We start from the raw sequence: 15,569 nt of genomic DNA, 5'->3' as shown, positions 1-15,569 counted from the left end.
CAGATAAATTGCTATCCAGGCAAACATAATGCACCTTGCCTACCCCCCAAAACTTTGCAGAACCTCCGGGGGGGGGTACCTCCATACATTACCTATACGGGTATGTGCCGCCCAACGGGGACGTGATTTTGAAGCTCCTGAGTTAGAACGGGGTATCCATTTCAGAGGCGTTTTCTATAACGGGGTATAAAAAATTGTGGATCACGGCTTTATCTTCTGCTTAAAATTGTTGCTGATTATGAAGAAGCATTTATTTGATGTATAAGTCAAACAAATAAAGAAATATCTTTTTAAAAAAAACAGGACTATTTCAATTTACAAACTTTCTAGAACGGAGTATAAAAATTGGCCCATTTCTAGAACGGGGTATCAATTTTAGGGGAATTTTTTTTTTAGAACGGGGTGCCAATTTGGAGTTCCGGGCGGCACATACCCATCCAAAAAATACCAAAGTGCCCCCCCCCCGGGGAAGAACCATTGGCTTTAATTTATTTTTGGACGACTGTAATACCTAGGAGAAATTGGAAACAATGGTAGCCAAGGTTTTTGAACATCCTCGGAAGGTCTACGGCTGAAAAGAGCCCTCCCGTTTAGAATTTCTCTCGCCTCCAATTCCTCCACCTAGTCAAATCTCGTCTTTTGCCTCCCCTCCCTCCTTTCTGCTCTCTTGCTCTCTTCTTGTACCCAATCCCCCTCCTACCAGGTGTGCTTTTCGGTGTGCTTTACTTTCACTTTTGGGAAAACGCAAAACAGAAGTCTTCCTGTCTCAAGAATTTAGCAGTTTAAGGAATGCAAAGGATCGACGAATGTGTATTTGAATATCCATACTGTAAAGCATAGAAACGGATCATTCGCCATGTCAGGTTTTTTCAGTCGACACAACAAAGCAATTGTCTGCACTCTGGCAGCGTCTGCAGGATTGTACTTCATCTATCGTTACTACATTTATAAGAAACAACAAATCAGATCTAGGGCGGAAGCTCTCGCAGGTATAGAGTATAGAAGAATGAGAGTCGAAAAACTTGTGGAATTACGTGACAAATTGGTATGTATCTAGGGAAATGATTTTCATACATTTTTCTCTTATTGTTAATGACGGCACCGTCGTCAACAATACAAATTTTGACAACATATTTCATTATTTGAGCTTTTTCATTTCTTATCAAGTCTTATCTAAAGTGTAGGCCAATTTCTTTACAGAATCACATATACATCTTTACATACTTCAGACAATGAAGAAAAGTTTATAGAAGAGTTTTTAAATTTGTTTATGATCTTTAAAACCATAGAAATGATCCAAATGTCTCAAACGGAAGAGAAACTGTTGAGTGGCTTCACTTAAGGGTTTCATTTCTATGTATGATCTGTAAGAATAAAAATAGTTGTTGTCTATTTGTTTTAAACAATACCATGGAAAATGTTATTGTCAGGCCCGGTTCAGACGCTGATCTTTTCATCAGCCGAACCTAATACATTGAATTAAGTACATGAAAAGTTCGGCGTCTGAATCAATTAGGAATGCCTGTTTCAATTTGGAACAGCTCAGCTGTTCTTTTTGCCTAGCCTGGCTGAGAATTTCGCCTTTGGGGAGACTTTAGAACGGCTTTGATTCGGATGCTAAACTTTTCGTGTACCGAACCTAATGCATAAATTGCTATAACGTATTTTGTAAGCAGTTTGACCGAAATGAGCATTTTTCGCCGTTTGATTTTAGTTTAGCTGCAATTAAGATCGGCGTCTGAATCAATTCAGCCGGTCTAAATAATTTGGGTTGGCCTTAATTTGAATTAGGTTCGGCTCATGAAAAGATTGGCGTCTGAACCAGGCCTAAGCATCCATTGTCAGTGACAGGCTACAGAACAAGCACATTTTTTGCATATATTACTAATTATTGGAGACAACTGCAAGTCAAAACAACAGGGCCAGGTTGTTCAAAGCTAGGTTAAGATAACTCAGGGTTAGTGCCAAAAATTTGCTTTCAAATATAAAAGCTTGAAACACATTATCATGTTAAGATGGAATCCATCAGGAAATTGAGTAATTTTAATTCCCAGTGGACAAAAACCTTGTACCAAAATAATTTAAAGAATATTGCATTCTGGCCTAAGGAGGTACTTAGTCATCTGTAATAACACCAGAGACTATTTCTCATGGGAGCCCGAGAAAATGAATGTCAAATTTCACAAGAATTGTGAAAACACAGGTGAAATTCTGAAAATTTCATGTGTGAGATGTAATTTTGTGAAATTTCACATTTATTTCCTCGGGCTCCTATAAGAGATTTTCTTAGGTGTTATTACAGATGACTAATTACATCTTTAGCCCTTGAAAAATGTCAAAAAGAATGCGATATTGTTCAAATTATTCTGGTACAAGGTTTTTGTCCCATGAAAACTAAAATTACTCAATTTCCTGGTGGATTCCTTCTAATTCCTCTTGGCTACTATTGTCTGAGAAAATCATTTTGGACAAAGAAAAGAAACATGGACCCGTGTCAGCACTAATCACCCTTCAAACTTTATTTTACTGGGCCCAGTTTTTTTGTATCCTACTTGTGCTTGAATTTGTGTTTTTATGTCAAGCATAACTCTGGCCCTAGCCTGTTACCACAGAGACTATACCGTGCATCAGAGGCACCTCTGAAACTATCACATATATACTACAACCTTACAATGTACGTGTTGCATGCAAACCTATAACCAATCAGAGCACAGACAGGGAAAGTATAGAAGATCAAATGCTGCGACTGACAGGCCACTCACAGCAGAAAAATGGCAGAAATCTTAGAATGTGACTGACTGTAAATAGACTCTTAGTTCAACTCTAGTAGTTTATTCAGCCGTTACTACAAAAGTATGTGGTCGGGAAAAATACTGCACATGATAAATTACACATTAGGTAATCAACATGCATGACATAGAGAAATCTTTACGTTACATAATTATCATATGAGATTAGATACTGTTACAACTGACCAAACACAAACGAGCAAGAAGAAATGATGACATCAACAATCACATTGCTGAACACTATTTACAGACAAAACGTCATATAGACTGGGACTCTGCCACATGTTTTATGTATTCTACAAGGTACGATTCCCTTTTATAAGGTTTACTAACTTAGAACACATGCCACTGAATCATAGTAGGGGTGGCGAATGGTAAAATCCGAGACTCCCCGAGACGCCGAGATCCTAGTTAGAAATCTGAGCCCGAGACTCTTTAGTAAAAAGTTTCGAGACTCAAAAAAAGTAAAAACAAACCATGCTAAAACGAGACTTCGAGACTGATCAAAAATGCTTTTGAGATTTCGAGATCCTACCCAAATTTTTTTGGACCCACGTTTTTCCAGGTACCATTTGCCACCCCTCATAGTCAACAGTTATCTGCACCATACAAACGACTTAATGCCTGACTCAAACAAAGCTAACTTCGAGAGAATGACTGGACAACTAAAACAATTTGACTAACAATAAATGGCTGTTAAACTGTGACAATAGATGGATCGAAACGCACCATCACTTTACGAGTCTTCAAAGCCAATAACATTATGGCTTAACTGACAGACAACGAAAAACATGTTGACTTAATTGACTCATCAGATTAATAACCAGTGTTTAATACCATCAACTGATGTGATACAACTCACTTTGACTTGGAAGATGACTACTGCACAGGTTGTTGACACGTCAGTCATTGACTGTCAACAACATAGGGGTGTAAAGATTCATGTTCCTTGCGCTTCGATTTAATTTTGATTATTGTCTCTTGATTTCGATTATTTCAATTCGATTATGTAAATGTTTCTTAATTCTTATAACATAACACGTAATGTAAACAACATGCAACCCTAAACCCCCAATTATTTGAGAATAGCAGCAGGGACACGAGAATTCACAGTCGCTTGGGTCGTCGCCATGTTTGAGAACCTGACAAAGAGCGTGTCGCACATAGTTTGCCTTATTTGGAAATTCTCAAGGGGTGATTGAAGGACAGCATTTTTACCAGGCAACACAAAATGGCGCACGAAATGCTATCGTCTTTGCTCGTCAATCATAAACGTATAATTTAAAGCGTTCTGGATTCCGATTTAACAATATAATAACTCACTAAGGACACCCTGGAAGTTCGTGAATCAAACCGAACGGTCATAATCGAGATTAATTGAGAATTTGATTAATTGTTACACTACTACAACAACAGTCATACTCAGGACTACGTTCACCTGGGTGATCATACTCAACCTATGCATGAACTGAGTGTTGTCTGGCACGCTGATTGATGGAGAGCTCTGGTCGATATGAGTGGGTTGAAATAATATTCTTGTAGATTATGGTAGGTCAACTCTCTCTAAAAGATGGATACCTTGCTAATACGGACACCGAGAGCTGGTCCCTGCCTTTCTTTACACCTTTTAGTTGACTCTCTATAAGGCAGACATCTCTCTAAGACAGACGTATAGTACAGGTCCCATAGAACAGTTGACTGTATCACTTGATTGCCAGTAACTGTTAATTGACCCCAGAAAATAAGGCCGTGTGTAAAAGAAGGACGAAAAAATGGATTTTCACTATTGTCTTTTCTTAGTTCATCAGTGTTATTCTTTTTCAGATCACCCCAACATTCTGGGAATCTGCCCACTCATCTCTCCCCTAACCTAGAATCAACACTTTGTTCTAACTTAGGGAAAAATATTGGTTAAGGGAGGGGTAGGTCAACAGATTTCCAGGAACTTATTGTGGTAATTTTGTTTGTTCTTTGTTTAACAGGAGCAACTTCTTGGTTCATTAGACAATTTTGAACCAGAACCTCCAGAGACAGAGGATGATGAGGTAGGGCTCCTTAACGGAGTGTGGTGCTTAGCCTGGAGGCAAGTTCTCCATTTCTTGTGAGCGAAGCAAGGCTCAAGAGAAATAAATGGGTGTGCGAGACAGCAAGGGGTGGAGGAAAAAATAATTCTCTGCCTTTCGTTCTTCTTTTACTTGCCACTCATGCATGACTTCTCGTCACCCCCCCCCCCCTCCTAAATGGAGAGCTAGTTGCTCCCAGGCTAAGGTGTGTCACACAATTCAGTCGCCGGTATAGGCCACCAAATCTGCTGATGTAAAATTAATTGCTTCAGGTGGTAAAAAGAACCATTTCTTCGATGCACCAAAAAGAAAAGAAGGCACAAATTATTTAGTCTAACCATTGTTAAAGCTTATCTCAGATGTTATAAGATAAATTTTTCATTGTTGTATGTGGATTGGATTTGTTTATCATTTGTCTCTCGATGGCCACTTCGTTTTGATCACGACATTAAGGCATATACTCTCAACAGGAAGTGGTGTTGATTTGCTGATTATTCTGCTGAAGTCACTCAGAGACTTCATAGGATTATTTGCACTTTTTTGATGAATTTCACCTCTTTAAGTTTGTATATTATTTAGCCCGAGAAAACAGCCAACATTTGGCACACTACCACTGGTTTCTCCACCAAATGACGTCTGAGAAACGAGGGCAGAAATTCCATACGGATGACGCGTCACTACCCAGATCTGGGTAGTGCTTCTGATTGGTCGTGTCGCATAGAAAATTTGTTTCAACCAGTCAGAAGCACTACCCACATTTGGGTAGTCATGCATCATCAGTATGGAATTTTTGCGCTCATTTCTGAGATCTCATTTGGTGGGGAAACCAGTGGTAGTGTTGCCAAATGTCGGCTGTTTTCTCAGGCTATATATTATTTCCATTTTTTGTTTTATGATTTCATATTTTCCTTTTCTTGTAGTGTATTGTGTGTAACAGTGCCAAGGCTATAATTCAAACATACCCCTGCAAACACAGGGTATTGTGTCGTCGCTGCTTTGTCAAGACATTACAGGTTGCGGTAAACGATCTTAACCTTCCCCTCAAATGCGTTGTTTGTCGCACAAGAATTCAAACCTTGGACAGAGAGCGCCACGATGTACATCTATTTACACCTCCAGATACACAGCAGCAGCCCGCACAGGAAACGCAATGTTAACAGACCCAAATCTAATTACAACTATCAAAACTCTTCAGGAATTAATAGTGATATTAATATTAGCTTGCTTTGACATTTGTATAAATTCAGGTAGTAAGGGTGACAAATTTACCAGTGCTAGACCTATTAGAAAGTAATTAAACCGAGAAATTCCTCCCATCAGGTGATAAAAAATGATTTTTTTCCATAAAATTATGTTGACCGCTCCTTACTTAAAGGTAAGGCTAAAAGAATGCAGTATGCAGTGTCTTCTTGAAAAAAAAAATACCCCCCAAAAATAAACACACCAAACTAAAAAAATTGTAAGGCATTCTCATTAAAATGATAAAATAGATGCGACTTAACACTAGTTAGAAGTGCACAGTGCAAAATGAGATTGTGAAAGCTGTAATCACGGTAATGTAGTCTTTTCTTATTAAATGGCCTTTTTGTCTTAGTTGTGCCAATAAACTTGCTCGTCTTTGCTTACTGTTATATTGGATATTTGGATGCTCTAACATGGAAAATTAATTTATGGGGAAACCAAAGCATACTAGGTTGTTTGTACTGTACTGTTGAATGTTGTATTTTATTAGTCAAGCTTGCTTTAGAGCGGTTTTCACTTGACTGTCGTAAAACCAAAACCAAAGTAAATACACTAGCCAACCAAAGGGCGTAGTAAAACCAAAACCAAAACCAAAACCAATCCCTTTCGACAGTCAAGTGAAAACCGCTCTAGCAGCAAGACTAAAAATGCAAGCGTTTCCTTTTTTTTTCTTTTTGTGTGTGTGCGCTGAAAGAGCTCATGGTCCCAGGCATTCCTAGCGGAAACCATGGAAACTGGGGATAAATATCGAGACGTGACCTATAGCTGAGCATATTCAAAAAATATCAAGCTTTTCCAGAACAGGTTGGTCCACGAATTCTATTGCTTGAAAGCGTTAATTACTTTGGATTGACTGAATACTTCATTGGTCAAAAAAGAGAAGAATCTTTATGTCTTTGAGCAACACTTGAGCAAAACTTCAAAGGTGAGGCTAAAGCTAGTTGGGTGTTGTAAACTTTCATTGTACACAGATAAGTCTTGTGACGTGCATGCGGGTTTTTTTGGCAATGATTAAATATCTATGCGCCATGTTCATCACGTTTTGCTCTTTGGTAATGATATAATTTCTGAAGTTATGAATACACACACAGAGAGAACTGCAGGGTGAAGAATAATTTTATCTGAAAGAAGATCATCGCAGTTATAGACGTAACTATTGCAGTTGCAAAAAGAAAAGAAAGCCTGAAAAACCAATTCAACTTCCTGCTCCCAGTTGGCTTGTTAGCTGAGCTGGTAGAGCCCTGCATCAGTATTGCAGAGGTCAAGGGTTCAAATCCCGTACAAGCCTGAAGTTTTTCACGCTTTCTTTTTGCAACTGCAAAAGTTGTGTCTATAACTGCGATGATCTGCTTTCATATTATTCTTCACCTTGCAGTTCTCATATAACTTTCATGTACCGTAAATCCTCTATTGAGCCCCCCCCCTCTCAAATAAGCCATCCCCTCCCCTCCCCTATTTATTCTTCACTAATAAATGCTGGACTGTTTTAATCAACCACGACTGTAAAACTTCATGTAGACTGATCCAGAAGGGTTTACTTACCAACTGGAAGATCGGATTTGATTCTGATCCTCAGCTGCATGACCTAAAACTTCTTGTACTTGCACTTTTCCTCTTTGTATTCTAGTTCTTTATGGGAGAAGCAATACTCCTAGGTTTGCTTCATGCTATGGAAACTGGAAATAAGTGTCGGCCGTGTGGGTCTTTGACTTGTGTGTGCCTTTACCTTTACCTAATTTCTTATCTAATCTCCAAGCAACAAGCTTGACGTAATGCTTTTCAAAGAGCATTCTTTTTAAGTCTTCAAATTTGTTCCTTCATTTAACGATCACAAAGTCACAAAGTTCTCCAATTTGTTCTAATTAGTTCTTCTGATAACACAGCATTACATCCCAGCCTACCCAGCTTTCTCGTCATGCTTTATTGAATGGTTTTGAATGTTTTGTTTTTCCATTTCAAACAAAAGACTTGCAAGACCCTGTGTTTTTTAATTACTTTCAAAAAAGCTTTAATTATCACAGATGTTTTGATTGTTATGATTAATCTGAGTAACAGATCTAAGAACTTTGCGTCATCCAGCTTGATCTGTAATCTGAAGAGGAGATTCAAAATCATCTCACAATAACAGTCTATGAGCATCCAGAAGGGTTAAATGTCAACATATTGCCCTCATGTGGTCTAGAAAAAGAAGGGCAGATGCACCCACAAGTTTGTTTATTTAGCAGACTCCTGTGTTATCTGTTTCTTTTGAGGAGAATGTTTAATAGGTGTTTGAGTTTTCTGTGTACTTTAACTTTCTTGACTATCAGTACTTTTAGATTTCCACGACTGTCCTCCCTCTTTTTTCAAGACCTTGCTAACTAATTGTCCCTCGTGGCCTTCCACAAGATCTCCATTTGCACCCCTCTCTGACTGGCCGTCACTGTTGCTATGAGTAACCTCATATACAGAATCCTTAGAGTTTGCAACTTTGCTGCTATCTTCACTTTGTTTATTTTTCCTCTTTTTATTATTTTTTAACTGTCCTTTATTTGTCCTTTGCTTTGCTTCGGCTGAGTCATCTTCCCAAGCTAGTTCCCAGTCTTCATCTCCAAACTGAACCGGGCTTATGGATTTTCCCGGGGCCTGGTACCTTAAGAGGAGAGAATGACACAATACATGTAAAGGTGATGTTATATGGGATGATTCGCAACGACGATTTTTTGCGCAATAGCATTGCAATGTTGGAACAGTGTTGCAACCATTCTTGAAACAAATGTCGCAGCAATGTTGCAACACTGTGTTGTGCCAAAAATCGTTGTGGCAAATTGTCCCATGTAACATCACCTTAACCCATTCGCCCCCTAACCGCCCATAACCGCCCGTGAGGATCCAGGTCCTTTCTACCCTTTGTGACGTCATCAGTTTTAACGGTCAAGGACAACTTTCTTCGCTAACTTGTGCAGAGTGAAGAGATCTTTCAAACCATACCAGAATGAGCACAATTCAGTCAAGGACACCAGAGAAAGAAGCAAAAAACCACGTGACATGGACCTGAAAATCTCAATGAAAATCTTGTTCCATTGCCCACCTACCTTTCCTTTCACCTAATCCTAAGATCCTCAAAACTATTCCCACCAAAATGAAGCCTACTAAATGCCCAGCAAGAGAAAAAAAAATGAGGCAAGAAAAGTGAAAAAAGAAGGGAGGAGAGAAAGCGAAAAGTAAAAGTCAAGACTGCAGTGTCACTTTTAAACCCAAAAACTATCTCCAAATTTTGCTTGCTGCGCATGCCCGAACTTCGCAAGCTGCTATTTTGCATCTGGATCAGAAGGCCGTGAAGTGTACGACCTGTAAACCGGTTTGTGGTAAGTTTTAGCTCTCTTTAGCATGACAGTGACCAAAAAACCACTCGACTAGCTTCAAAACGCGTTTTTCGGCAAAATTTCCAGGAGCGAATGGGTTAAAGATAATTATATGCAAAATTCAAAATATTTATAGGTCAATGATTATCAGTAGACTGACAGTTTTGAACTTAGACTTGCTTTGAAAGTGAGGATTGTTGGAAATGGAAATGGCCTATATTTTAATCTACCACAGGGATTTGTAAACATTTTCTTTGACAAACCAGGCAAGTATATTTGCATAAATTGACATGTATATGAAGACAGACTCATTGCTATCTATCGCTGAAAAATTTGCAAGTTTGTAGGTGAACTGTTTGGCACATCTGATCTTGTTGACAGTTTTCCAAGTCATGATCAATTTTACAGACTGAAGAATGGAAGTTCCCGCGGACCAGGTTTAAACTCAAGATGTCACCCTCAGGACCATTTACCAGACCCTGGCGGCCGGGATGTTTCATTAGATGGACACCCTAGCTATGACCTCACGTTCTTGGATACCATGGCCAGTAATTAGGGAGTTTAAGATGCCACTATGGCGGTGACAACGAGAACCTCAAAACTCATTGGTTTAGATTAGCAAAACAACAACTCTGCATGTGCATCACCCTTTTTTGTACATTTCTTGGTCATCACTGCACAACTACGACAAGAATTGCCTAATTTCATGTTTTATCAACAACATGAACATATGATGATGAATCTCTCTTGCTCTTTTTAAACTTGGATATTTTTCTTAAGAATTCAACTAGAGGAGAGTTTGCCTACATAAAACTAATGATCAAGTTAAGATAATCGTGCTAAAGTTTCATAGACCGAGAAGTCACTTTTTGAGCAACATTTTTGTTCTATATCAAGTTCTATGATCATATTTATCACTGGGTCTCTATGACCAAAAGGTTATCTTACCCTGGTTGTGTTGCATCTAAAGGAACTTTGGACAAAGTAATGCTTATTGATGGGATTCTCTTTGTCACTTGAAGCCTGCAAGACCAACAGAATGACTGCCATACTCAGTTTCTGAGTATATTTTTTCAGATTCTTTATTTCTTAAACAAAATATTTGGCTTAATTCTTGATGCCAATATTGGTGTACCGAACCTGTGGGGCGAAAAATAACTCACTTACATCATACATCCTTTAATTGCAATCACTATCTGCTCATACATTTTCCTTTACGACTGATCTCAACCAAAAGGTAATTTTTCACTACTCTCTTTGTCAGCTGGTCCGATTTCAAATGTCAATCAAAGAAGGGTAACACTAATGCGGTACTAAAAGGGGCACATCCAGTTCAAATGAGCATCACGACATTTCCGGTCATGTTCATTGGGTCATTGGGTCAATGTTTGGTTTAGCTTGAGATATAATGGGCTTTTGGTAGCTTTCAGCTTCATAGTAGCTGAAAATCTGCTTCCCTTGAGGCCATTTGTTGAATGCTCGTGCACAAGATTTTCAAACCAGAGGGTTTCTGTAAAATGGTTAGGCGTGTTCATAGGCACTTTGGTACCATAATGCACTCATCTTTACACACTGTACAATGCAGAGCTATCTTAGAAATCATTCTTAACATTTCAAATCACTTCTTAATTTAATCTGGGAAAACATCTTTCTTGGACCCAACTCATTTTACCTGCAGAGACGTAATCAGTAATAGCAAACAAGTTGCACTGGAAGAATATTGCTGCCTTTTAATAAAGGATTACAGATACTCACGTAGCTAGTGATTCTTCTTTAGGTTCCCATGTATCTTCAATTCTAAAAGAAATGCAAATGTACATGAATAACACAACACAAAACGTATATTCTACACAGTACTTGAAGACGTTGTTTTACTCAAGGCCAAAGTCAATAATTTAATATTATTATTGTGAAGAAATATTGTGTTTCAACATTTGAGATCAACAATAAAATGTGTTGCAGTAGAAGCAGTAGAGAGGTGGGCTCATGCTAGGGTTTGAATACTCTTAATGAATGCATGGCAGTGGAAAAGAGAGATCATGTGCTTAAATCCTGCCTCGAAATAAAAAAACACTTTTTAGGTTTACAACAATAATTAACTGATTTTCATAATGTGTAACAACTCACACTTAGACTTGGAATACATCAATACTTCTTTTACCCACTCTAACCTTTCTTAAAGTCTACACAGTGCACAACTGGGTATTTTCAATTGTCATCCTGTATACCCCTTAGAACAAAAATTCTTTAAAGCTACACAATACCGTAAAATTCTGAAAATAAGCCCTGGGGCTTATATTTTTCAAAGGCCTTTTTTGAGGGGCTTATTTTTGGAAGGGCTTATCTACAGAGGGAAATTTGTGTTTCAAAATCGATTGGGATAGCCTTATAGTTAGAAGTACATTTACTGTTTTTGCTTTGTTTTACTTTGTATTTGAGGGCAATTTTCCAAGTACAAGCCCCTGGGGGGTTTATATTTGGAGGGGCGATTTATCAGAGGGTTTTTTTGCGTTACGAGTTTGGGGGGCTTATATTTGGAGGGGCTTACGCACGGAGGGACTTATTTTCGGAATTTTATGGTATCTAAACTGTTCAGCTCTTATGTGTTGGAAAAATAAAATGTTGTTACCTATCTAGGCAAAGGTAATCCACCAGGGGCTACTGGGTACTACTGCACTCCCGGGGGGGGGGGGGGGGACCCAAAAACATTGAGGTAGGGTTGTTCCTTAAATATCAGGTGGGGGTACTCTTACCCTTAGCCCTATTTCAGACAAATCATTTATGACAGGTATCAAGGATATCATGGGTTTGACTTCTTTGCTCGTGACCTACATTTTGTAAGAAACACTGAACATTTACTAAGAGATTTAAAAATTTATTTTGAGAAATAGGACTGATCATTACTTACTTGATATAGAACAGCTTATTCAGTTGATGCAATCCCTTAAAATAAAAAAGACGGAAATATTATCATAAAGATACAGTGTAAGCATTGTAATTGAATACTGGTATATATGAACATATCTCCTAGTACATATTCAACAAACTTTTTTTAAAAATAAATTCAAGGGTAGCTAGAACTGCCCAAAAACATTAATGAAAAATTAATACAGTTAAACCTCCACTGATCACCTCTACACAATGGCCACTTTTTTGGCAGACAGTCCATACATTGACTGTTGTGTTATTAACCTCTCTACAATGGTCACTTTCCTCTGTCCCCAAGGCGGCTATTGTGGAAAGGTTCAACTGTATAAGAAATTATTATAAGTTATCAAATTTGACTAAGTACAAATATGTGCAAATCAGGGCTTTCAAAATTGATATGTTTATATACGTTAACCAATTTGCTCTGCTCAGTCAGTGGAGCACTTGACTGCAGAGTAGGATGTCGAGGGTTTGATTCCCAGGGCTAGACCAATACTCAGGGTCTTAAAATAACTGAGAATTGAAGGTGTTACTTTTGCCTGTGTGGCTTGAATGACTATGTAAAATGGCGGTCCCATTTCCAGTGGGAGATATAAAAATAGTGTCCCCAGTAATAGTACTTTCATGTTATACATTGACACTCAGATAAAGTGCATTTTTTTTTTTACTTTTCACCTTGAAATATTAGAAACACCTAAAAATTTGTGGAATGTTGAGTGACACAACTTAGCCCTTTCAGCTGTAATAGAAACTTACAATTAAATTCTCTAAACTGATCTCCATTCGGCTCCATTTCTTTGAAAAATTAGTTGAGAGAATTTGATGAGATATCAAACAGTTTCCCTTTGGTGATTATCTCATTGATTCTCATAACCTTATCCTACATGGAAGACGTTTCAAAGGGAAGGGAAGGGAATGGGGGTTTTGGGTGTGAGAGAAATGCGAGGGGCGCTTGAGGAAGGAGGTAGGGAAACGCCTGCTAGGAGACTACATAGGAACTGTTTTTTGCATTATAAACATCCCCTTCCTTGAGCGCCCTTCGCATTTCTCTTGCACCAAAAAGCCCCTTTCCTTTCAAACGCCTGCCATGCAGGCTATCATAACCTTTTCTTTCAACATGGAAATTGACCTTGATAAAATGATCTGCTGATTTGCAAGGCTCAGTGTGCAAAGAAGTAGTTTCCGATAGCCCGGGGCTAGTGGATTTTGCTATCAGGCTAGTGAATTCTGTTTTTAACTTGCCCGCCGGGCAAGTGATGTTTTTGAGGAATTTGAATAACAGAAGAACTGTGAAGTCAATTATGCTAGTCAAAACGTTTTTGGGGCTAGGTGAAATGACGTCTGGGTTAGTAAATGCTAGCTTCTGATTGCCCGAATGGTAAGCTGTGAAACTGATTTTCTTTGCACCCTGAAGGCTTCATCCAAGGAGAATGGAACTTGCCAATATCCTGTCTGAATGACTCAGAAGCCCAAAAAAGAAAATTTTGGGGAGTTAAAATCCAAAAAATTTCCAGAGGGAGCATGTTCCCAGACCCTCCTAGAAGCTTGCACCTTCAGAAATTGTTTTCAGTATTTATCCTAGATACCCGCCTACATAGGAGCACAATAACACTTTTTTGTTACTCAGGCATAAAGAGTGATTGCTCTTTGAGAACTTACCTTGAATTTTCTTTTGATGATCTCAGCACAAGTGATGGTCTTTGTTACAGTAGGTCCTGATCCTGTTATGACTATCTTGTCCCCCTTTTTGCTCTTTTTGGGCAGAAAAAAAAAAAAAACATTTTAGACTGTGTTTTTCTGGAATAAACTAGCCCTAGTTTTTCAAAAGCTGCAGGACATGGGCTTGCAGTGGATATGTCATTGGTAAAATAATTTGTTCTCAGATGAATCAGTATTCAACCTGGGCTATGGGGTTGTTTGTATGATACCAGAATGACTTTCATTCTGGAATCAATTTTGCACCAGTGTGAAGACTGTATTGCATTCACATAATAAAACTGAATGGCTGAGCCTTAAGGTGTTCTGGCTTGCATGAATTTTGTGCCAGGTCATATATGCATGTTCCGCTCACACCAGACTATAGAATTTGCAATTTCTCTTTCAGTATTTATGATATTGGAATAAAATTTTGTACCACAATGGGAATTTCATTCGGAATAAAAACTGGAATGATGTCATCCTAGAGTAAAACTTGTAAAACTCAATGTGAAGCACGCTTTTTTTGGCTTATGGCTTAAATAATGAGGTATATACATAAGTAGTACCCTTGTTTTTGATCGTGGCTTAAAGACTCGTGAAAAGTTCTGACTATATTGTGGAATAATCCAGCTTGGAATGACCTGACCATGGAATGAAGCAACCAGATACAGTTCATGTGAACCGATGTAAAGAAATACATGAAGATGGAATGAACTTGTTCAGCCCCTAAGTTCACACGGCACTGGATGAATTTTTAAATCTAAGTGTTCAGGTGTTCTATTCGCGTGGAACCAATTAACCATACAATAATTTAGATGCTTATCTTTCCAAGGTTCCGTGTGAACGGAGCAAAAATATTGAACGGTCACGTGAGAGCTTTTATGGTCAAGTCTAATTTTTCACCAGGTTTAACATGCGCGGTTCCAGGGCTGTGTGAACATGCATATGGGTACTTTTGTTATGGCCAAGGGGTAGAGATTTGTCAGCATTTCTCTTCCTCATACACACTGGCATTTGATAGGTTTGGTTAGGGATGCATTCGAACAAATTCCCTAGGGTTCATAATTTATGGGGCAATTGCGGCGATCGCCTTTTCATAAGCCAACCTGTAGGATTCTCATAGCCTGTGAAATAATGTTTCGTATCTTGCTGCCACTCTTGACTTGTATATCACATGGTTCCTTCTTCCCTTCGGGCTCATCACTTACACTCCTAGTTTTTGCGTAGTGGTCCATGCTTTTCTTCCGAGTACAGACTCCTTCGTCCATCGAAGGTTCAAACGACAATAGCACGTCATATAAGAGGTATAGACTGTACCCTTGTAATCCACACCTCGTAGTGCCCAGGACCCCCTCGCGTTTAGTCCCCCGGCGGAAGAAGTAGGGATATTGCACTTAAACATTTCAACATGTTCAAGGTACAAGCTTGCGATCAAACTTGCGATAAAATAAACTCAATTTGCTCCCATAAATGTCTACTTGCCCCTTCGTCTCACTTCGCCTCTA

The 15,569-nt window shown here is 38.7% G+C and overlaps 2 protein-coding genes across 2 annotated transcripts; one reads left to right on the top strand and one right to left on the bottom strand.

Moving 5' to 3' along the window:
* Nucleotides 1-725: 725 nt before the first annotated feature.
* On the top strand, nt 726-6,445 carry LOC140929659 (uncharacterized). Its single transcript, XM_073379395.1, has 3 exons — nt 726-1,045; nt 4,772-4,834; nt 5,773-6,445. The coding sequence occupies exons 1-3, from the start codon at nt 857-859 to the stop codon at nt 6,007-6,009; spliced, it is 489 nt and encodes a 162-aa protein (XP_073235496.1). The 5' UTR covers nt 726-856; the 3' UTR covers nt 6,010-6,445.
* Nucleotides 6,446-8,227: 1,782 nt separating this feature from the next.
* On the bottom strand, nt 8,228-15,324 carry LOC140929657 (ribonuclease P protein subunit p25-like protein). The gene is made up of 6 exons (XM_073379394.1): nt 15,171-15,324; nt 14,026-14,118; nt 12,347-12,381; nt 11,194-11,235; nt 10,387-10,461; nt 8,228-8,726 (listed from the first exon to the last, which is right to left on the bottom strand). Exons 1-6 carry the CDS (start codon nt 15,297-15,299, stop codon nt 8,384-8,386), a joined length of 717 nt encoding a protein of 238 aa, XP_073235495.1. The 5' UTR covers nt 15,300-15,324; the 3' UTR covers nt 8,228-8,383.
* Nucleotides 15,325-15,569: the final 245 nt, after the last annotated feature.

This window comes from Porites lutea, chromosome 3 (genome assembly GCF_958299795.1).
Source record: "Porites lutea chromosome 3, jaPorLute2.1, whole genome shotgun sequence".
NCBI classification, from domain to species: Eukaryota; Metazoa; Cnidaria; class Anthozoa; order Scleractinia; family Poritidae; genus Porites; species Porites lutea.
This window is presented reverse-complemented; position numbering and strand designations above follow the sequence as displayed.

Excerpts from the sequence above, each read along its gene's own strand:
- LOC140929659 (XM_073379395.1), top strand. The coding sequence starts at position 857 with ATGTCAGGTTTTTTCAGTCGACACAACAAAGCAATTGTCTGCACTCTG. Across the intron at positions 1,046-4,771 it reads TGGAATTACGTGACAAATTG|GAGCAACTTCTTGGTTCATT; the intron begins GTATGTATCTAG and ends TTTGTTTAACAG. Across the intron at positions 4,835-5,772 it reads CAGAGACAGAGGATGATGAG|TGTATTGTGTGTAACAGTGC; the intron begins GTAGGGCTCCTT and ends CTTTTCTTGTAG.
- LOC140929657 (XM_073379394.1), bottom strand. The coding sequence starts at position 15,299 with ATGGACCACTACGCAAAAACTAGGAGTGTAAGTGATGAGCCCGAAGGG. Across the intron at positions 12,382-14,025 it reads TCATCAAAAGAAAATTCAAG|GGATTGCATCAACTGAATAA; the intron begins GTAAGTTCTCAA and ends TTTTATTTTAAG. Across the intron at positions 10,462-11,193 it reads AAAGAAGAATCACTAGCTAC|GCTTCAAGTGACAAAGAGAA; the intron begins GTGAGTATCTGT and ends TTGGTCTTGCAG.